The sequence below is a fragment of the Hemitrygon akajei genome, chromosome 1 (assembly GCF_048418815.1).
Source record: "Hemitrygon akajei chromosome 1, sHemAka1.3, whole genome shotgun sequence".
Taxonomy (NCBI): domain Eukaryota; kingdom Metazoa; phylum Chordata; class Chondrichthyes; order Myliobatiformes; family Dasyatidae; genus Hemitrygon; species Hemitrygon akajei.
Window position 1 is genome coordinate 115,457,258 of NC_133124.1, and position 24,458 is coordinate 115,481,715.

Sequence of the window (24,458 nt, forward strand, 5' to 3'; positions counted from 1 at the left end):
GTTTAGGTATCTAAAGGGTGAGCAGTCAATGACACTTGCACTGCTGCTGAATCATTCCCTGCATTTTAGGGATTACTGAGTGTTTGAGTTTTGTTTCTGTATTGTGGTGTCTATCCTTTGCATGCAGTTTGAGTTATTTTAACAGGATCAATTCATCCTACAGCAGTTATAAGCACACTCCGACTGATGCTTTTAACAGTAGCTTCTGTCAAAGTTTCAAAGGCAAAAAACTGTAGAATTTGGAAACAGGAGCAGAAAAAAAAAACTGCTGCAAGTGTTTGTTAGATCAGACAACATTTCTGAAGAGAGAAACTGAATTAATCTTTGAGGTCACTGATCTTTCACTGGTGCTGAAAATATAGTAGATACTCAAGCAAGCCTAGAGAGAGGAAGGGAAAAGAGCAGAGAGGGATGGGTGGAAGTCAGGAGAGAAGTTAATGGCAAAGGAGCTGATGATGCAAGATTTCAAGTACAATTGATTCACTCAACTGTTGTAGAGTTATAGAGGGATGGAAAAAAGCCTTTTAGCCCACATAGTCTATGCCAACCCACTTATACTAACCCTACAACCCATTTTATTTTAATTCTCCTCAAGTTCACATCAACTTCCCCAAGATTTGATTACTTTTCCACATAGGAGGAGCAATTTACAATGGTCAATAAATCTTTTGATCTATAGATCAGAATAGCTGGTGGGAGGAAACTCTGGGGTCCTGGAGGGAACCAGAGCATTCAAGGTCAGAATTGAGTCTCGGCCTCTTGCACTGTGAGACAGTTCTACTAACTGCACCACTGTGCCGTTAAATGTATCTAGTTGTATAATATGCAGTATTTACTACATAGACTAATGCAATAAGGACCTGGATTAAGAATGGAAACAATTTCCACATTGTATAATAATGACTTATTTGAGTAGGATACCATATTGAATGATGTATGCTTAAAATGACCAAACACCATTAGATGTAAATTATTCCACAATTCTTATACTAATTTCACAACTTGTGCTCTAAAGATTCTTAGGAAAAAGGTAATTACATGAAATGACAACTTGCATTTATAGCAAGAAACAAACTGCTGGAGGAACTCAAGCACATCTGTAGAGGCAAAAAGGTGGTTGAGATTTTGGGTCAAGACCCTGCATCAAGACTCTTCATTTGCATAGCGCCTTTAATGTAGCTGGAAGTCTAAGATATTCAGGATGTATCATCAAAATAAAATATTTTTGACAGGAAACTGCAGAAAGTGTTGTCAGGCCAGATGACTAAGAGCTTGGACATAAGTGGTTTTGAAGGAGTGTTTTAAAGAAGTAAAATGTTAAGGTTTTGGAAGGGAATTCCAGAGCTTAGGGGTTTGGCAACTGAAGCAACAGCTGCCATTAGTGGAAGGAGTAAACTTGGCAGATGATCAAGAGGCCTGAATAGGAGGAGCGTGAGGATCTTGCCAGGTTGTACATCTGGAGGAGGTTACAGAGATGAGGCAGATGAGAGTCACGTAGGGATTACTAAAAAAAAATGGTTGGTAATTTTAAAATTGAATCCTTGTCAGATGGGAAGCACGTAAGGTGATTTGCAAGTTCAGATACCGCTAATAAAAGAACGTAACAGAGGTTTAAGAAATACATTTTTATATTCCTGTCTTTTCCTCCTCTTTGGATATTGTTAATGAATTACTAAAGGAAAATAATGAATATCTGGGGAGAGTACCACACTCTTTAATGCTGAAAATTAAATATATTGCACAGTCTGAAATAAAAACACAATACTGGAAATAAATTATCAGGTCAGGCAGCATCTGTGGCAACAGAAACAATGATCTGTGAAGGGTCTTTAATCTGAAATGTTACCTCTATTTCATTTTTTTTTTGCACACTTACTATTGTGGCTCAATATTTTATCAATAAGGGATAATTAAGGCATATCAGCTGCAAGATTTGACCCTCCAGAATCCATTCACATTAAGTTCTTGATGAGCAATAGTAAACATTTAGCGAAGGATGATCTTTCTCAGAAAACTTCTAAATTGCAGTCTCATAAATCTTTGTTAGCTTCAGCCAATTCAGGAAAGACAGGGGAAGCAGAAACAGTTTCCAAGGGCAAACCTCCAAAGAGTAATGGCCTAGGAATGTCAGAGAGGTGCCACACAGATACTGACAAGTTCATGTTCCTTACCTTAAAAATCAATATATGTGGGATCGGGTCTTTTTTTGACCAAAGACAAGGGTTCACTTCATGGAGGCAGAAGACAGAGTGAGGAAAGAATAAGAAAGAAGAGGCAAAATGACTGAAGTGGATCAACTTTTACTTTATTGTTCCAAAGATGCAATAAAATACATGCTTTGCTGATAAAATTGAATGGGACATTGTGAGATGTTTCCATGCTGTGAAGCATTTCAGAAGAGTAACCACTGCTAAAAGTGCAGGAAGCATGACTCCCTAGTTTGGTTAGTCACTGCAAGCTCCAACAAACATTAATGCACCTTCGGACCAGTTAATTTGTACTGCAGAATAGTATTGACTCAAGGACACTGGCATGAACTCCTGTGCTCTTTCTTGAAGTAATGTAGAATGTTTCTTGTCCACCTGGGTCTTCATTTAACACTGTTGAGAAACAGTACCACTGACAGTGCAGCATTCTGTAACAGCACTGGGAGTGTAAGCCTAAATTATGGTACTTGATTACAGTCCAATAAAAGGTACTTACCTCCCTTGGAAGTTTTCATGTTTTATTGTTTTGCAGCATTGAATCACAGTGGATTAACTGGGCTTTTTTGACACTGATCAACAGAAAAAGCCTCTTTTGTGTCAAAGTGAAAACAAACATATCTTCTCCTGAGTCACAGTTCTCTTGCAGACTACATCAAGTTTTCCTCCAGGATTTCCCTGTATTTTGCTGCATTCATTGTACCCTCTACCTTCACAAGCCTTCCAGGGCTTGCTGCAGCGAAGCATCCCCACAGCACGATGCAGCCACCACCATGTATTGTTTGTATTTTCCACACAAACTCAAGGCTCTCTCTTTGCCACTCTCCCATAAAGCTGTGACTAGTAAAGCAACTGGGTAACTGTTGTTGTATGTGCAGTCTCTCCTGTCTCAGCTACTGAAGCTTGTAACTAGAGTTCTCATAGGTTTCTTGGTGGTCTCCCTGATTGACCCTTCTTGCATGGCCACTCAGTTTTTGAGGACGGCCTACTCTAGGCAGATTTACAGCTGTGCCATATTCGTTCCATTTCTTGATTATTGACTTGCCCGTACTTCAAGGGATATTCAGCAGCTTTGAGATGTTCTTGTATCCATCTCCTGATTATCCTTTTCATTAACTTTTTTGTGGGGTTGCTTTGGAGTGCTCTTTGTCCTCATGCTGTAGTTTTTGCCAGGATACTGACTCACCAGCAGTTGGACCTTCCACATACAGGTGTATTTTTACTACAATCAATTGAAACACCTTGACTGTACACAGGTCTCCAAAAACAGATCTCCATTTAACTAATTATGTGACATCTAAGCCCAATTGGCTGCACAGGTGATAATTTGGTGTGTTATATTAAAGGGGGGTGAATACTTATTCAGTTAATTATTTTGTGTTCTATATTTGTAGTTAATTTAGATCACTTTGTAGAAATCTGTTTTCACTTTGACACAAAAGAGTCTTTTTCTGTTGATCAGTGTCAATAAAGCCTAATTAAATCCATTGTGATTCAATGTTTTAAAACAATAAAACATGAAATGGAATGTATCAACAGCTCTCTGTGCTTTATACATTAATACCATAAAATAATTTTATGTATTTCGTGCATTTTATGTCAATAATAAAATTAACTTTTATTTGTGCTGTAAAGGTGTAGAATAAGAATAATTAAAAATACAGATGACCTCTGAATCATTTTTGATTTATCCTTGAATATTCTAATTTACAATGTTTAGTTCTTAGCATTAAAGTATTTAAAGGGCATACAAAAAGGTTCATCCCCATTCCGTAATGTGGTACTAACAATGTCGGTATGTTGTTCTTTCCCAAAAAAAAACTATTCAATTGTAGTCACAAATAAAGCATGTGTTTTCAGCTACTAGTGTGGAATGAATTACTTGCCTTAGACTTGTTTAAATTGGGCTTAGGTTCTGGAATTAAGCATGCTATTCCAACAAATAGAGAAATGATGTGTTAACAGCTTGAAATAAATCCAAAAGATCAAAGGGTCAAGTACTTGTGACTTCAGGTGGAAAGGGCAAGTCTCGGGTGTATCTGATATAATGGGCTTCTTTCTTTGATTGGACATTTTCCAGTTCTGCATCTGTGTGGAGGGTCAAGCATTAAGAGTTTTATTCAGGAAATGGGATCATAGGAAGAGACAAGATGCCATTTTAACATTCAGCATGAAGCAAGAGCTCTTAGTAAAAGATAAGCAGATTTAACGTTAACATTTCCCACTGATTCTTCTGATTTTACTTGGAGTTACGCCCAGGAGATTAATTCCTGGAGGCTCCAGGATGAAACCAGAAGATTGGAAATCTTACTCTATTAATTTATATGCAGTAACAATATTTCTGTGGAAAGGAAAATGTATTAACATGCAAATTGTTATTTTTATTTCCAATGTTTCATTTATCTTTAATGGCCGCTTTTTGCAGACTTTTACTTAATAACAACATAAGGCTTAGTAATTGTTGTACCACTAGCTCATGACCACATGAGCTGGATTTTTATACAGTGTATATAATTTCCCTTCCGCCTTCAGCTTTGGATGTTTAATTTCATGTCATATGTATTTTTCCTATGCATTGTTTGATAGACTGTTTTATAAATCCAAAGTGCTGGAGGACTTGCATCTTCTGGAAAGAATTAACATTATGATAGCAAATAAGCTTGTTCAGAGATTGATGATTCTTTTTCTTTTTTGGGGGAAAACCCTGCTTAGGTCAAACTGTGCAGAGAATATTCGGAAACACATCCTACATACGGGCAAACACGAGGGTGTACTGATGTACAATTGTCCAAAGTGCGAGTATGGAACCAACGTACCATTAGAATTTCGGAACCATCTCAAGGAGCTTCATCCTGACATTGAGAATCCAGATCTGGCATACCTCCATGCGGGTAAGGTTGACCTTTCTCAAAGTACTAATGCTTCAGCTTTTCAGTATTCCTGATACAGACTGAGTTGGGTTTGCTGTTGGATGACAATTCATTTCACCTTTCCCCTTTAATAGTCTGGCCCAGACAAGTGCCCTTACTCAGTCTCCTTCCCCATGTGCATTATTTTTATAACAACTACACAAAATTGTATTCAAAGAAAATGGGGACTAGAGGTACGTCTTTTGTTTGAAGCTACATTCGCGTATGGAATTCAATGATCAAAACTTGGACATTGTGGTGATCCTTCAGGACTGAAAATCCTATACTTTTCTTATGTATGCAACATGATGGGATAGCACTGATCTTTCTGTTGATGGTTTAGAACTGGACTTTAGGTAAGAACATAAATTCACTCATTGCTTCCACCAGGCTATCTCTGCACCCCTACTGTGAATCTGTAAAACCTACAATTCATTTGTTGCTTCACATGGATTTGAAAGACCAAATCAATCTAATATGTCTCCTTTTGTTTTCCTATTTGTGCAATATTACTATCGGAATAGGCATCTATAATGGACATTAATGAAGGGAGGTGTGATCCTACAGCGTTCTAGGATGTAATTGAAATCGGTCAGCAATAAATACAACAATTAGAGAGGAAAGTCACACTCTACAATGACACTAGTCATTGCTGAGCCATGTGCAATATATTAACTTTTCACATTGAACTCCAGTTCCAAACTTTGGTTCTGTTGACTTCACTGTTTTTTTGAAAGGGTAAATAGCCCGTTTTTTTGGATGTTATTATATGAGTTTAATTTCTCAAAATGACAGAAGCCACTTACAGGCTGAGAATTTTTTTTAAAGTACATTTTATAGAAGAGTTGAACACTTAAACTCATTTAAAAATTATGCTTTACATATAAAAAGATTAGGAAAAGAAAAGGTTTAATTTTCAAGCTGTAAGTAGTCATTTTTCTCTCCCTTTTAGTCTCTTTCTCTCTACTTCTTTGTCACTTCCTTTTCTCTCACAACTTTCAGAAAAAAAATTGCATGCCGTCACATCATTTGACAACTTTCCAGCTGAATTATCACCCAATAAAGCTTATTTCCTACAGAATTCAGAACACACTCCTATAATATGAAGCACTTGTAAATTAACATGGAGGCCTCATTGCTTCAGTTGAACAATCAGGATGTCCTAAAGTGTTGCATTGCCAAATAATTACAACATGAGTTTTTGAAAAGGATTTCCTTGACATTGAGGATCAACTGTGCAAAGACTGACCTGGCCGTCAGGTATACTTTCAGTGGGGAGAGAAGAGCAGTCATTTTTGTCTTGAACTCAGGGTGTTCCATAATGGTTCAGTAAAACCGTAGAAAAATGCAGAAGACAATTATGCAGAGCCATGAAAAGAGCAGAGAACAGCATCTTTTAGTTATATAGACCTGCTCATTACCTATCACATTGATAGAGATATTGTCAATTTTTTAAAAAAATAGCACTGGGCTAAATACAGAGTACTCTGTCCATAGTCCATGTCTTCACTTGAAAGCTGAATTGAATTTGCAATGTGGACATTTATGAAGTGTTAAAAATAATATATTAATTACAACAAATATCAAGACTATTGTGTATTCCTGTATGCTTCTCTATTTTGCCCACCAATTGTTAAAACAGCAAATATTTTCTTTTAAGCCCAGAGCTTTATTACTTTCTGGCTGGGCTGTCAAATGAGACTGGTTAGTTGTATCGCAGTTGAAAACCTAGTCTTCCACACAACAGTTGGTTTGATTGACAGCTTGAACACACATCTGTCAAGAAAAACTACCCAGTTTATAGTATGTGTCTTAAATAAAATATGCACCTGAGGAAAAAAAGGTTTGAACTCTTAGGAAGCAGAATGACGCACTTTCATTGCACTATCTGCCTATCTTCCTATCCTGAGTAAGAAATGCTTAAATGCTTTTAGGGTTGTTACTACATTTCTTAAACCCATTATATTATATATACACACAACATGCATGTCAGCCTTCTTTAGTACTAGAGAATTTTGGTTAGAGTATCTAAGTATGACATTTAAAATCAAAGGACATTTTATTTATGAAGAGGATATGGTAACTCCTTAACTTAAAATTTTAAAATAAATCTGAAATATGCTGCATTGATGTTCAAAGTATTCTCACTGTATATGAATTTTACAACTGATGTACTTAAGCTCTGTTGTCATTTGGTAAATTAATGACTGAATTCATTGCCGAGATACAAGAAAGCACCAAATCAATGAAAATAATGATTTTTGCTTTGTTCCTTCTGAAGGGAGAAGTAAATATTTGATAGGTTGTAGATTTATGATTTTGATCAGATTGACAGCAGAGAAACACCCTGCTTGGCTCAAATCTTATATGCTCTAGTTCTACCGGCTGCCAGCTCTCATTATCCCAGCCCATCAGCATGCCCTTAAAGAACATAGAATACTATAGCCCCTTTGGTCCATCAAGTCTAAGAATGCCAAGCATCCATTTACCAGGATGTACTAACCCTTCCCTCCTACGTAGCCCTCTATATTTCTATCATCCATGTGCCTATCTCAGGGTTCTTTACTGCACCTAATGTATCTGCCTCCACCACCACCCCTGGCAGCATGTTCCACGCACTCACCACTCTCTGTATAAAACGCGTACCTCCAATTCTCCATGTATTTTTCACTAATCATCTTGAAATTATGCCTCCTTGTATTAACCATTTCTTTTTTTTAATTAGTTTTTTTATACATTTTCTACATCACTACAGATAAAAAAAACTCAGATCGAAATGAAGAACATTAATACAGTGCAAAAATAAACATACAATAATAATATAATACAAAAGAAGATAATTGAGAAAGCACCCAAATTGATGATATGTAAAATTAGTATCCTCCCCAAACCCCGCAACAAAAAAGAACTCCAGACCAACCACAACACATTCAAACCCCCAAAACTGTAAATACACTTAGCAACAGAAGATATTAATGCCTACTACCAACAAAAAAGGAGCTGAAAGCAAGGGACCAAAAAAAACCTTAGTTAAGAGGAAGGTTATGAAAATACTCAATAAAAGGTCCCCAGACCTTATGGAACTTTGTATCCGAATTAAGAACTGAATAATGAATTTTTTCAAGGTCTAAGCAGGACATAATATCATTAAGCCATTGAGCATGTGTGGGCGGGGCAACATCCCTCCATCTTAGGAGGATTAAACGTCTAGCCAGGAGAGAAGCAAAAGATAATATTCGACACTTAGTCGAACTCAGACGTAAATCTGTCTCACCCAAAAAACCGAACAAAGCAATTAAAGGGTTAGGTTCTAGGTGGTGATTCAGAATACAAGATAACGTTATGAAGACGTTTTTCCAAAATTTCTCCAAGCTAGGACAAAACCAGTACATATGAATGAGAGAGGCCTCGCCCCTTTTGCATTTATCACAGAGAGGACTAATGTTAGGGTAAAATTGGGATAGTTTAGATTTAGACATATGGGCTCTATGAACAATCTTAAACTGTAAAAGGCAATGGCGAGCGCAAAGAGAGGTTGAATTAACCGATTTGAGAATGGAATCCCAAGTCTCATCAGATAAGGAGATATTTAAATCATGCTCCCAAGCCATTCTAATTTTATCCACAGGGGCATGCCATAAGGATGCTAATTTATCACGAATAAATGATATTAAACCTTTACCTAGTGGATTAATAGAAAGAAAGAAATCCATAACATTTTTCTCAGGCATTTCAGGGAAGTTAGGAATTAAAGGATTAATAAAGTGTCTAATTTGGAGATATCTAAAAAAATTAGCATTGGGCAGATTGAACTTAGCAGAAAGCTGTTGAAAAGATGCAAAGCAATTATCAATAAAAAGATCTTCAAAATGTCTAATGCCCTTCCTATACCAATCATGGAATGCTGAATCATATGTAGTAGGTAAAAAAAGGTGATTATGTAAGATAGGGCTAGAAAAGGAAAAACCATGGAAACCATAAAGCTTCCTAAGCTGAGCCCATATACGCAAAGTGTGTCTAACAAGAGGATTAACAATTAATCTGGACAAACTACTAGGGAGTACAGAGCCAAGAAGTGCAGAAATAGATAAATCTTTAGTGGAACTCAACTCCATTGCCACCCAATTAGGGCACTCGGGTTGGCCATGGAAAAAAGACCAAAAGGTAGCACAACGTATATTAGCTGCCCAATAATATAAACGAAAGTTAGGTAAAGCCATGCCACCCTCTTTTTTAGATTTTTGGAGATAAACTTTATTAATTCTAGAGCGCTTATTCTTCCACAGATATGACAAAATAATAGAGTCTAAGGAATCAAAAAAAGATTTAGGAATAAAAATTGGGATTGATTGAAATAAATATAAAAGTTTAGGGAGAACATACATTTTAACAACATTGATACGACCTACCAAAGACATAGATAGAGGTGACCATTGTAACATGCTCTGTTTTATAGTATATGAAAGATTGGCAAAATTTTCACAAAAGAGATCTTTAAACTTCCTTGTGACTGTAATCCCAAGATAAGTAAATTGATTATGAACTACTTTAAAAGGGAGATCACGAAATGTTAATTCTTGTGCTTCGTTATTAATTGGGAAAAGTTCGCTCTTATGTAAATTAAGTTTATAGCCAGAGAACTGGCTAAACTGATCAAGAAGTGAAAACATTGGAGGTAAGGATGTAGGTATTAACCATTTCTGCCCTGGGGAAAATGTCTATCCACTCAATCTATGCTACTTCTAATCTTGCACACCTCTATCAAGTCACCTCTCATCCTTCTTCACTCCAGAGGAAAAAGTTCTAGCTCACTCAACCTATCCTCATAAAACATGCATTCTAATCCAGGTAAATCACCTCTGCACACTCTCTAAAGCTTCTACATCCTTCTGATAAGGGGGACCAGAACTGAATTCACTATGCGAAGTGTGGTCTAAGCAGGGTTTTACAGAGCCACAACATTATCTCAAGGCTCTTGAATTCAAACCCCCAATTAATGAAAGCCAACACACCATATGCCAGTTTATATTTCCGTCATTTACCTAAACACATTTCTGCAGTATATATCAACAACTCCCTATAGTAGTGAGTTCCATGTTTTAACCACCCTTTGGGAAAATTTTTAGGAAGGCAAAATTTGAGGACCTTATATGCAGGAAATAACCATTAAGTATTATAGGGAATTCCAGAGATTTATCCAGGGTGTTCTCAGAATGTGAAGCTTGCTCCTAAAGGTCTGTGGCCACCCTATCTATTCACTCTATACTCTTAAAAAGAGTTCAGTTATGTCACTTTCTGCCTTCCACTTTCCCAGAATAAAGCTCACCAGCAAGTTCAATCTGTATCACATGGAACATAATCATTATAATACAGGCTATATAATTGGTTTAAAAATAATTACCCTCCCCGCTTTCGAACATTACGGAAATAAACGGGGTCTTATCCTAATTCAGAGTAGTACTGCTTACGGCTCCAGTGACCAGGGTTCGTTCCAGACCACAAGTGCTAACTGCGTGGAGTTTGCACGTCTTCCCTGTGACCACGTGCATTCCTCTGTGTGTTCCGAGCCTCTACCGTGTCCCAAAGGTGTGTTTGTTGATAGGTTAATTATTCTCTGTAAATTACTCCTCATGTGTAGGTGAGGGGTAGAATCTGGGTGGAATTGATGGGAGTGTGGAGAGAGTACAATGGATTAGTGTAAATGGATGCCTGGCATTCTTCGACTTGATGGACCAGAGAGGGTGTTTCCATGCTGAATGACTATGATGGTGCTCCGTCATTGGTTTTTATATAGAGTCCGGTGATGCAGGGGAATGACAGATGTGATGGCATCATCACTTAATCAGTTCCACACATGCAGCTGCCCTCCAATTACTGCCTCCATTTGCCAGAACCAACACAGATTTTGCCCATGTATAGATGTTGATGTTTTATATTGTTGCTGTGGTTTATGGTCTCTTAACGCATTATTACTTAAAAGCTAAAGAAAACTGCATCTTTTCTTTTTGACCATCATGGCCTCAGGACACCTTAAAGTACTATAGAGCCAATAAACTTTATTTTGAAGTGCAGGCTCTTTTGTAATGCAGGAAACTAATGCAGCCATGCATTAACTTACTTAAAAGACAGTAGCAGGCTCTATGTAGATTGTAACGTTTTCCCCTATGTGTGCACCCTTTTGTAGCATTTAATGTAATCCTGAAATATTAATGTGAAATGGGAGATTTGATTAATGCCACAGCACCAGGACAGTTTTTTTTTATCTTACAGCTAGAATTCTTCTTGCGTGTCGTTCATTGTCTTTTTTTTTAAAGTAATTAATATTGAATCTTTGCTAATCTACATTGATTTTCTAATCTATCATTGATTCTTAGCTTAAAAAATGCAATGTATCACTAGCTTTTTATTGTAAAACTTGACAGTAGCTGATAAAGTATCAGTGTAGGAAGTGTCAGAAAAGGTTAATATTTATTGATCTTTGCTTGCATTAAAACCAGTGTCGGTTTTGCCGTATGAGATGTATGACCAACAGCTTTGGAGGATAATGTAGATTTTCTGCATGATGGTTATGCAAGCAGTCTAACTGTAACCTATTGCGGTATTGAGGTAGCGAAGTAAAAAGGAATGACAGATCCTTAATAATAAAATAACTTACAAAGTCCAGACCACCTGGGAGTTGATTTGAGCTTGCTGAGATGAAGCACAAGAGTACCACTTAAAAGCTGAATAACCCCTGGCATTGCAAACGAGAGTCACATTTAGCCTTTTCATCCACTTAACTAGGCACTATTGATCTGCAGAAGCAGCGCAAGCAGGTGATAGCTGGAACTGTGAGCTACAGAGACTGTTTCTTTACAGAAGGAAAAGAAAGGATATAATTAGTAAACCAACCCAATTGGATGTTAAGGTTGAGGAGAACTGTGTTCTAAAATGAATATTGAGGGTTTTATTTCTCTTCTAAGGTGTACAGTCTAGTTAAAGCCTATCTCTAGCTTTAACTATTGGTGAATGTGGGACAGTGATAAGAATACTACTGTGTTTTCATTTATCTCCATCACTGTACTGCTGTCAAAAGCGCAAGTCAATAACCAATGCCATGATTTGCATACAATAACACAAACAAACACACACACACACACATACCTGAGCACAGACACTCAAATCAAATTTTGTCTTCTCTGTCTGAGACTTACTAAGAATTGTTTGAGTACTATTGTTGATACCCTACTCACCTGCAAAATACAACATGCAAGGCAAAATATTATCAAGTTGTACTAAGCTGCATGCTGAGGTCTCTGCTGTACTCTCTGTATGTGCTTGACTGTATGGCTAAGCACAGCACCAATGCCACCTTCAGATTTGCCAGGTGGCGGCGAATCAGTTTACCAGGGCAAGGCAGGTCATCTTGTTGAGTGATGCTGCAAAAATAACATCTTGCCCAATGTCAACAAAACTAAAGAGCTGATTGCTGACTTCAGGAAGGGAAAGGAAGGCAAACATGAGCCAGTCTGTATTGGGAGATCAGTGTTGGAGAGAGTCAGCAGCTTTAAATTCTTGTCCACTAACATATTGGATATCCTAATCCTGAGCCCAGCACATAGATGCAATGGTAAGGAAAGCATGCCGGCATTTTTACTTTCTTAGAAGGTTAAGGATGTCCAGATGTCATTGAACACTCTAACAAACTTCTATCAATGTACTCTTACATCATGGTCTGGTACAGCAATTCAAGCGTGGAGGAACCTAAGAAGCTACAGTGAGTAGTGAACTCTGCCTTAATTTATCACGGGCATATCACATCCCATCATTGTAGTATCTACAGAAGGTATTGATTCAAGAAGGAAACATCATCATCCAGGTCACACTATCTTTTTTTTAGTTATCATTGAGCAATTGGTACAGAAGCCTGAATTCCCACACAACTAGTTTCAAGAATGGTTACTTTCCTTTGTCTATTCAGTTCTTGAACCAAATTTATCACTACAGTTTAGAACATAGAACATTACAGCACATTACAATCTTTTTAACCTACTCTAAGGTCAATCTGAACTTTCTTTCCTACATAACCCTTTTTTCTATCATCCATATGTCTATCAAAGTGTTTCTACATGTCGCTAATGGATCCACCTCTCCACTACCACACTAGCAGAAAATTAGATAAACCCTACCAATTCCACAGCTGCTGAGGTGGGATTTGAACTCAGGTCTCCAATCCAGCTTCTTAACCCCTGCACTACCATCATAGAGCAGAGTTTAGTAACACCATGACCACTTTCACTCCTCTTCATTGAAAAGATTTTGTTTATTTTTGTTTTAATTGTGATTCATTTTCAAATGTGCAATTAAAATAATTTCCAATAAAAAAAGAGAGGGAAATGTGAAACTAGTTCTGCCTTCCGAAGAATGGATGTAAGTTGTACACTGGAGATGTAAACAATAATATTACAGGAGCTTGACTGTGTATAGTCCATAGTAAGCAATCATACTTTTACGTATTTATAATAGTCTCTAAAGGGGTATGCTTTTCATACAATGGGTGGTGAATATATGGAATGAGTTGCCAGAGAAACTGGGAAGCAATAAGTTCATTTTAAAAACGTACAGATAAAACATGGAGGAGAAAGGTTTATAGAGTCATAGACGTATTGCGCAGAAATAGGCCTTTTGGTCCATATATCCAAAGGTTCCATCTAATCTAGTCCCATTTGCCTCTATATACCCCTAAATCTTTCCTATCCACATACAGTACCTATTGAAGACAGTGCTGTTAACAGAGCTACCTCAACCACTTCCTCCAGCAGCTTATTCTATGTACTGATTACTCTCTGGATGGAAAAAGTTGCCCCTCAGGTTCCTAATAAATGTCTTTCCTCCCTCTCACCTTAAATATCTGCCCTCTACTTTATGATACCCCAACCCTGGGAGAAAGACTGTGCATATTCATCCTATATATGCTGCTTGTGATTTTATAAAAGCAGAGGGTGATATATGCCAAATGCAGGCAAATGAGATTAGTTGAGGAAGGCATTTTGGTCAGCATTGACAAATTAGGCCAAGAGGCCATTTTCATGCTGTATTACTCTGACTTCATGGAATTTTATGAGATGAAAACTTCCTTTTCAGTCCAACCAGTCCAGGAAGACTTTTACTCTTCAAAACGATCACAAAATAAATACAGAAGATCTGCACTTTCCAACAGTTTAAGACTTCACTACCATTGCCACTTTGTACCCCAACCCTCTGTTTTGTTTAAAATAACTAATTTATACTGTAAACCATATATTAAATTTGAAGTTTCAGAACTGTGTCCTGCAATACAAATTGCAAAGGTTTTTCTCACTGATAAATGTAGTCTATGGTATTTAGAGTAATCTCAAGTTTTTTTTAATTGCTTACAATGAAAAATGAACATCATTCCATCAGTTTCAATAATTTGCGATCTTGCTCTTTTTGATCATAAATCTCTTAACGTTTTCTTGGTATTGACGGCTCCTAGGATCTGTTCTGAATCACAATTAAGCTTCCACTTCACCTTCCCATTGTGGATTTTCCAGGTTGGTTTAAAAATTGAGAATGGAAAGTTTTGAGTTTGTCACAGTTTGTTTTTAAGTGTAGGTGAGCAATGAACTTAAATGCAAATGTCCATCAGGATTGGTAAATTAGTTTATTAATGTCACATGTACCAAATTTCAGTGAAAAGCTTTCTATGTCATTCATACAGATCATTTCAGTACAACAGTACATTGAGGTAATACAAAGGAAAACAATCGCAGAATGCAGAATAGAGTCTAGTAATTCTCAGAGTTATAGAATTTAGATTTTAAAAATACAAGTAAGGAGTAGATCTGTAGTGATCAGCTTGCAACAGGTCATCATGCTCCAGTGCTATCTTGCAGTGCAGCTTCTCTAGTGACTTGTAGGAAACCATGGCCCATGACTGCCCAAAATAGAGACAAAACGTGTGGAGTAAACTTTGAGGATTTCGAGCCCACTTAGCAGGAGCATATAAGAGCAGAGCACGAATGGTGGAAAGTTAATTGCTGTAGCTTCCCAGTATCTTTTCAAATTCTTACTGCTTCTTTGGCCACCACTCTAGGTAAAATGCTCCTCATCTGAGAATGTGATTTTTCAGGGCAAAGCCAGGAATAAAGTCTTGGAAATATCAACACATGTAATATGCTACCACAGAGAGTCATGCTCAGGTATTGAATATCTTCAAAGCTGAAGTAGATGTTTTGGCCTCTTAAGGAATGAAGGTATGCGGACAATAGAGAAACTCAAGGGGGTATTTTGTCTGCTCGTGCTAATATTTCCATAGAGTATGGAATACGTAGCAAACTTTAAAATAAACTGAAGTGTCTGTGGTGATTAAAAGAGTTGATTGAACAAGCGGAGAGAAATTATTTCCTTTGTAAAAGAGGTTACATAACACAGTGCCTGTTATACTGAAGCGTGCCTAACTGTTGATACAAGGATTTAATACACTTGCAGTCTTTAAATTAGTTAATCGGCTATTTAATCAGTATTCAGAAACAATTGCTTTTAATATCTAATTGATTTCCTGTATGTCATATATCCATGCAGGGAGATTTTCATAAGCTTGAACCAGCAAGTCGATTGCACACTTGTTACCTGTAATTCAATATAGAAGCACTCTGTTTGCAAAACCCAGATTTCCTGCCCTGTTAATACAATCAGCTCCAAAGATGGAGCCTCACAGTTAAATAAGCAACAAGAGAACATTCTGTGCTGCCAGTAGCTCTTCACTGATAACTTAACAGTCTTTGACTTTATTTATTGGTAACAAGAAGGCTCGAGCAAACAGCAGTGACCGGGGAGGCATTCATTGTAAAGTGCCATGTTCAGTAAATATATTTAAGACAAGGTTGGATAGATTTTTGCACAATAGGGGAATTAAGGGATATGGGGCGAGGCAGATAGGTAGAGATGACTCCATGGCTAGACCAGCCATGATCTTATTGAATGGCAGAGCGGGCTCGATGAGCCAGATGGCCTACTCCTGCTCCTATTGCTTATGTTCTTATGCCATTACGGCAAAATCTGTAAAAACATCAAAGGCCTCAAGATACATCATAGCAGGTCCAACTGTGGAACGAAGGCAGCGTAGGTGCAACACATGGATTCAGCATCTGGTGAGACGATGGAGAACTCCAGCCAGGAAGCACCCCACAGAACTGAAGATCTCTTCGCACCTGAGCTGCCCCAGTGGCAAAGAAGAGACCAAGTGCCTCCTCTGACACCCTAATCCATTCTTCAAGGAAAGAGAGGATCAGATGGTCTACATCATCAGACAATGTATCTTGGCAGCAGTTTGATGATAACCTGGATTGGACCTTGGAAGCTGAACTGGCAGGACCTGTCTACAAATAAATCAACTCCCTCATAGCCATTGTGTTCAACTTTGTTAAAGAATGATTCGGCCCAATGGAGAAGAAAGGGGATCTTAAACCATTACGGCAACCAAGTAGGAAGGAAAGGGAGATTAACCAGCTGAGAAGCGAGATAAAGACCCAGAACAAACAATTCAAAAGCAGTTCGCCTGATTAAAAAGAAGGTATCAAAGATCTGACCAGCAAATTGCGGAACAGCTGTGTGAAAAAGGAAGAAAAAGAAGAGAGCGCAGTTTGTTAAAAACCCATTCAGGTTCACCAAGGCTCTTCTCAGCCAGCAGAAGTCTGGCACCCTAACCAGCTCAAAGCAGGAGGTGGAAGAATTACTGTGGGAATCAGGCAGCAATCCCTGTAGGAATCAGGGACTAGAATTCAATTCCAACACTCCTCCAACCAAAAATCCCAGAAACTGAGCTGAACGTGGCAGAAGGTCTGTGGTATCATCAAGAGAGCAAAGTTATCAGCCACCCCAGGACCAAATGGTATGTAAGAAATGCTCAAAACTCCTCCAGAGGTTGTGGAAGATAATGAGGAAGATTTGGACTAAAGGCTCTATCCCACCAAACTGGAAAATGGCTGAAGGATTCATTGTACCCAAGGAAGAAGATTCCTCTCCAATCACCCAGTTTAGGACAATTTCCTTACTTAGCATGGTGTGCAAGATATTCTTCTCAGTGTTTGCGAGAAGGCATTTAATGGAGTACCACTATATCAACACACCCATCCAGAAAGGTGGCATTCCAAGTTTTTCTGGGTGCCTTGAACACATCTCAATAATCAGCCAGTTGATCTGCGAGGCCAAGCAGAAGAAAGGTGACCTAATAATTGTCTGGTTAGACCAAGCCAATGCCTACAGATCAATTCCACATGTATTTGGTCATTTTCATTTTGCTGTGTTTGTTGGAGCTTACTGTGTTTTAGTGTTATCTGCATTATGGTAATGGTAAGATTTCACAGATATTACAGTGGATCTAAAGTATTTTTGATGTCTAAAGATGTTTAAAAATCTCTGCAGACTCTTAAGTCTACCTTTGTTTCGTTTACAACATTACAGCTTGGAAATAGCCCATTTGGTCCTTCTGATCCTTGCTTGTGTTTCCTCTTCCCACCATTTTTGTCACTAGACCTTCAATCCTTGGCATATTTATCTGACCTCATATTAAATACATCTGTGAAGCAGGACGATATTTGTAGTTTAAAATCTTCACCAAAAGAGTGGAAGTCTAGTAGCTGTTAATAAACATGTAAGCTGCTGCCAGATAGGGTTAATATTCTAGTGAGTGTGTAGCAATATCTCTGTGGTGAGATCAATGCGCGTTTTCATTGGAAACTAATGGCACTTTGCTTTGCAGCTTTGAGTTGCTCAGTGTGTGCATACTGGCATTCAGCTCAAGTTTTTTTGGAGGAGATGCAAAGTAAAGCAGATGCTGGCATCTGGAGCCAAAAAGGCAAACTGCTGGAGGAACTTAGCAAGTTAGGCAGTATCTGAAGAGAGAAACGGACAACTACTCAAGGATCTCAACCTAAAATGTCATTTGTACAGATGTTGCCTGACTAGTTGAATTCCTCAAGCAGTCTGGGTTTTTTTTTATTGTCACTGCTTTTAAAGAGTTAGTGGGCTACAATAGCCAGTTTATAAATTACTATTTCAGTGGTAGCTCTCTGTGCTCTGTGACAGAAGGTTGTGAGTTCAACCTCCACTCCAGGGACTCAAGTAACAAATTTGGGCAGATATTCCAGAAGGAGTACTATCTCTTCCTGATTGTGTGTGAGGTCACAGGACTACAGGGAAGTGATTGTTGGGTATTCATCTTATATTTCTGATTTGTTAAGTGTTTCAAATCAGGGAAATTTAGTGTGAGCAAGTTCTGCACGTTTAAAATGGTGAGATCTAATACAAATTAATTAAGCTAATAGATACAACTAATTAATGAGAACAGATGGCTGGGCAGGCAGCATGGGGATGAGTGAACCCCTTTGTGGTTAACAGTGACCACATATGCAGCAAATGGTGATTGTTCAAGAAACTACTGGCTCATCAATAAGTTGAAGTCCTTGCTCCAAACTCTGACAGATCAGGGAAGAAGAGAATCATCTGGACATGAGATTCCAGGGGATTGCCATACCTCAGAGACGCTCTGTAAATTGGCAAATGGCCAAAGTCAGGACAGAGTGACTGCAGAAGAGAGAAGTAGAAGGATCCTGAGGATGGTTGTAGAAGGGCCCCAGTTTTACCCTTGTCCAACAGATAGAAGGTTTTAAATTAATTATTTGTAAACTGCTGAATACTTAGGGACAGGATAGTGTGACTGCAAAAGAAAGTCATTTAACAATCATGAGAGTAGTTAGGCAGGAGCTTCAGCCCTTCCCCTTGTCCAACAGGTATAAGGATCTTACTTCCTGTGTGGATGAGAGTGGAGACTGTGAGGAGGATGTGCAAACTGTCCACAACACCATAGTACAGGGAGGCATTCAAGTGACCTGGGGGGAGGTGGAGAGAAATGTGATTTTTCAAGGAGACAGCATAGTTCGAGGGACAACAGATGGTGTTTTCTCTCAAAAAGGTGGATAGCCAAAGGCTGCATTGCCTGTCTGGTACGATGGTCAAGGATTTATCTTCTGGCCAAGAAGAAGACTTGGAGTGGGGGAGGGTTTTGGAGGATCCAATGCTCATTCTCCTTATAGACACGGATGACATAGATAGGACTAGAAAAGAGATTCTGATGAGGGGATATAAAGCGGTCTAGACAAAACTGAAAAGCAAAACTACAGGGGTGATTATCTCCAGATTAATAATTTTGTGCAAATTAGCTAATTAGAAAAGTAGATGTGTGGCTCAAAGTGAAGCGTGATAGAAATGGGATCCAATTCATGGGACACTGGCACCAATACGAGGGAAAGAGAGCTATTCCATTGGGAAGGGCTTCACCTGAACTGTGCTAGGACTAGCATTCCAGCTAATCTGAAAAATATTGTTATAGACGACTGACTAGGAGGAAGGAAGTCTTCGTGAACAAGCTGTTCAATAACTCAGGAGGAAATGAGAGAATGGTGGCAGAGAGTAGTGAGGGGGATATTGTCAAAGTGTGACTAAATGGGTTCAGGAAATGTAAATGAAAATCTACAACCCTGAAATAATCGGGAGTTAGCAAAAGCTATATAAAAGTCAAATCTGAATGGTTGTTATTAAAATGCATGTAGTATTACAATAAGGTAGATGAGTTGACATCACAGATGGTAACATAAGAGTATGAGTAATAGATGTACAAAGACCCAGTGACAAGGTAACTAGGACTAGGTGCTCAGTATTTTAGGTTAGTCAAGGGAAGTATCAGAACAGAGTTGAGTCATGATATAGAGGCAATGAATAGTAATGAAGAATGATTTTAGGACTCGATGGGCCAAATGGTCTAATGCTACTCCTATGTCTAACAGTCTTATTAATGACCTTGAAAAAGGAACAAAATATAAGGTTTCCAAATTTGCTGGTGATCCAAAAATAGGTGGGAAGGGATATTGTGATTCTGTAATGATCAATTGATAGATTAATCAAGTGATTAGGTGAAAACCATCAGGGAAGTTTTCACCCAGTGTAGACAAATGGAGTTTAATGAGGGGGGAAGTGCATACACTTTGGCAAGGGGATCTAAAGGCAGATTATTTAAATAGAGTGAAGTTCAGAGAGATAGTTATTTTAATGTATGAATCACAAAAGGATATCTGGCAGGTCCAACAAGTAGTTAAGAAAACAAATGATATGGCCTTTTATTGCAAAAGGGCTGGAGTTTAAGAATCAGGAGATTTTGTTACACTTGTACAGAGTTTTGGTGAGATCATATCTGTAATATTTAAAGGATTTTGTTTCCCCTACCAAAAAAGGAGGCATTCCAAAGGAGACTAACCAGAGATGTTTGCCTTATCAAGACAGGCTAAACAGTTTAGGTTTGTATTCCTTAGAGCTTAGAATAATGAAAGGTGACCCTATTAAACATAGAAGATGTTAAGGAAGCTTGACAGATGTTGAAATGTTTTCACTTGTGGGAGAGTTATGAACAAGGCACATAGCTACAAAATAAAGGGCTGTCAATTGAAACTGAGATCCATGTCATTTTCTTCCTTTCATAATGTAGTGAATCTCTGGAATTCTCTTCCCACAAGGGTGATGGAGGCCAGATTCAGAAATATATTTAGTGTGGAGATGGATACATATTTCAAAGAGCAAGGAATCCTGCATTATGTGGAAATTACACAAAAAAGAGCTGAGGCCAGCATAGATCATCCAAGATCATATTGAGTGGTAGGTCAGGCTTGGGAGGCCTGGTAACCTACTCTTGCTTCTTCTGGTGTCCTTGGTTTAATGTGTCATCTAAAAGGCAAAGCTTCAACTGCTCTCTTGGGTGGGCATAAAAGATCCCACTATTTTAAAGAAAAACTATGACTTTAATACTTGTATGCTGGCCAATATTTATCCTTCAACCAATAACACCAAAATAAATTATCTGATCATTATCACATTACAGTTTGCAATGCACAGATGCCTGGAAATGCGCCAGTATTTCTTAATGCCTAACAATAGCAAGAAAATCAGTAATTGAGAAGCATGGATAGAAGATAACTGGTAAAAAGGATAGGATAGGACGTTGAGGATTTTTTTTAATGCAAAGATTGATGGTGCCAAGAATTTGTTGCCTGATGAGTAGGGGAAGCAGAAACCATAGCACACTTTAAATTGTGTTGTTAATATACTGTAACCTCAAGTATTATAGATTGGGAAATCGGAAGTGGGTTTGGCTGAAATAGCCCTGTTTATTGGCTGGTGTGGCCACACCAGACAGAATGATTATGGTTCAATACTAATGCATATCCAAAGGCAACAGAGAGTGATTTACAGCCTGCGCTAGGATCTCCTGATAATATTTGACTGATATTTGAGCTGATATTTAAAGTGTGTGATATCTGTGGTGGATGCTGCTGCAAATGTCAGGGGTGTGGTGAAAATATCTGAAATGACCTCCAATCATGGAAATTAATTATATTGCTCAAATACAATTAAGTAATGTTAGACCAGTAAAACACAGAATGATACAACATGGGTTGATACAACAATGTATGATACAACAATGATGGGCTGAACTAATTAAATTAGTAACCAAATGCCCAACTAAACTAATTTCTTCTCTTTACACAATGTCCATATTTTTACAGTCCCTGCCCATTCATGTGTCTATATGAGAGCCACTTGAAAGCCTCTATCTTATTTGTCTCTACCACCACCCAAGGCAGCACATTCCAGGAACCCACCACTTTGTATAAAAAATCTTGCCCCACACATCATCTTTGAACTCATCTTAAATGCATGCCCTCTGTTATGAGACATTTCAACCTGGAAAAATGCTACCTGCTCATTGCTCTATCTGTGCCTCTCATAATCTTTTAAACCTCTGTCTGATCTCCTCAGTTTCTGCCACTCCAAGAAAAACAACCCAAGTTTGTTTGACCTCTCCTCATCCTGGATCTCTAATCCAGGCAATATCCTCATTAACGTCCTTGGCACCCTTTCCAAAGCCTCCACATCTTTCTTCTAATGGGGTAATCAGACTGAATGCAATACTTCAAATGTAGCCTATCTCAAGTTTTATAAAGCAGCAACGTAACTTCCCAACTCTTGAACTCAGTACTTCAACCACTAAAAGCAACATGCCTTCTTTGCCACCCTACCAATCTGTGTGGACACTTCCATGGAACTATGAACTTGGATCCCAATATCTATTTGCATGTCAACAGTGTTAAGGGTCTTGCTGTTAACAGTATACTGTACATTTACATTTAATCTCCCAAAGTACAAAGCTTCACATTTTGTCTGATTAAATTTCATCTGCTATTTCTGTGCCCATATCTGCAACTGATCTACATCCCACTGTTACCTGCAGCAACATGAATCGCCATATGGCCTGCAAGCTTACCAACCCACCCATGTACATTTTCATGCAGGTCATTTATTTATACCACAAACAGCAGAGGTCCCTGTACAGATCTCTGCAGAATGCCACTAATCACAGACCTTCAGCCAGAATAAGTCACATCAACCACTCCCCTCTGTCTTGGATGGGCAAGTCAATTCAAAATCCAAACAGTAAATTCACTATGGATCCCACAAAACTAACCTTCTGGATGAGCCTCCCATGGGTGGCCTTGTCAAATGCCCTACTAAAATCCACGTAGACAACATCTTCAGATCTTCCATCAGAAGTGAGCTGCGTCACTTCTTTGAAAGTCATTTGAAACTCAGTCATGTAAGTAAGACACAACTTGCTCCACATAAAGCCAAGCTGGCTGTCTCTAATTATGCTATGTTTTTTAAAATACTCATAACTCCAATCTCTAAGAATCCTCTTCATTAACTTCCCTACCACTGACTGGAGACTCACCTATCTATAGTTCCCAGGATTACTCCTATTTCTTGAATAGTGACAATATTGAATCCTAGCCAGTCTAATGTGCCTGGAGGTATACAGTGAACCATGCAGGATGTCCAACATGTACCACTTGCCAAACCCTGAGCCCGCCAAGTTTCTGGTTTGGTTTGATAGGCTTGGCTTCCTGGTGAATTCTGAGCCACTTAGCAGCCATTAGCACATGGGAGATGCTGCATGACTCGACCCTGGGCACATGAGGGTTATGCAATGATGATACACTCATGCAGTTGCTATGGGAACTCTTGGTAATATTTCCTTGCTTCATTCCCACCTGAACTCAAATAAATTTCAGGTGCGAAAAGGTTCCACATAAGTCACCTGGGAAATATTAAAAATAAATTATTTTGCGATCTTTAGTTCTATTTTTAAAATGTATCAGTGTTCTTACTGCACCTTCGTGGGCACCTCCTTTGCCCAACACTCACCCTGCTCTGGGTTTTTCCTTGTTTCTCACTGAGTGTTGGAAATTCAGGTGAGGCAAGATGAAGCTTGGAGACTGCCTCACTCAAATACCTTTCACTCAGTGATCCAAGTGGAGCTGGAGTTGCTGAAAGGGGAAGTTGCCCTCTGACACATGGGCTGGGAAGATAAGCTCCCAGCGGTCTGACAAGATTTGCTGATTTGCTAGTGGAGGGAAATCAGTGTTTCGGCATTTAACAAAGGACCCCTTCATTTCTAAGCATCAACACAAAAACTTAGTACCAGCAGACATCCCGTAATCACAGGATTGTGGTTTAGATGATTTGGATTAATAAGAAGTTAGGACAAATGATCCAAACTTTGGTCAAAGTGAGAAAAGCCTTCGGCTGCATTTTAAAGAAAATGAGAAGGGTTGGGTTGAGGGTTAAGGCCAGGCAGCAGAAAACTTTGGGGGAATTTTGAACATTGGAAGGATGTTGAGTATTTTACTTACTCTAAGATGGAATTTATTTAAATCTAGAATTCGTTTTAAACTTACATCCATCCCACAATGTGAGGGAGTAAAAATTTTTGTGTTATGACTCCGTTGCAATGTACAGACATGTGAATTTAAAAGTCTGATGGCCTGGTGGAAGAAGCTGTCCCATAGCCTGTTGGTCCTGGCTTTTATGCTGCAGTAGCATTTGCCAGACAGAAGTAGCTGAACCAGTTAATGGTTAGGATAGTATCAGGAATTCACAGAGACCAGGAGTGGAGGAGAATGGATACCTTAAGATTATGGGCCTGGAATGGATTAGACATAAGAAGGGTGAGGTGACGGAGGGATTTTTTTTTTAGTAATGAAATTTGCAAGTCTGATAATGAAGGCGAAAAGTTGAATGTTGATTATGAGGATATGAGTATTTGATATATTGGGAATTCACTCACATGATGTACCCAAGATGTGAAGCAGAGGAAGATTAGCAGATTAGTGCTAGGCTATATTTCTTATGACAATCAGGAAAGTATTGCATTTGTAAAAGCAATGTAAAACACCTG

General features: G+C 38.5%; 1 protein-coding gene across 2 annotated transcripts in view; it reads left to right on the plus strand.

The window, feature by feature from the left end:
* Positions 1 to 24,458, plus strand: part of znf407 (zinc finger protein 407) — a 464,904-nt gene that overhangs the window by 358,762 nt on the left and 81,684 nt on the right. For both annotated transcript variants that reach the window (XM_073050486.1, XM_073050495.1), the window contains exon 8: positions 4,917 to 5,095. In XM_073050486.1, the coding sequence (XP_072906587.1) occupies positions 4,917 to 5,095 (179 nt within the window). The remainder of the gene's footprint in view (positions 1 to 4,916; positions 5,096 to 24,458) is intronic.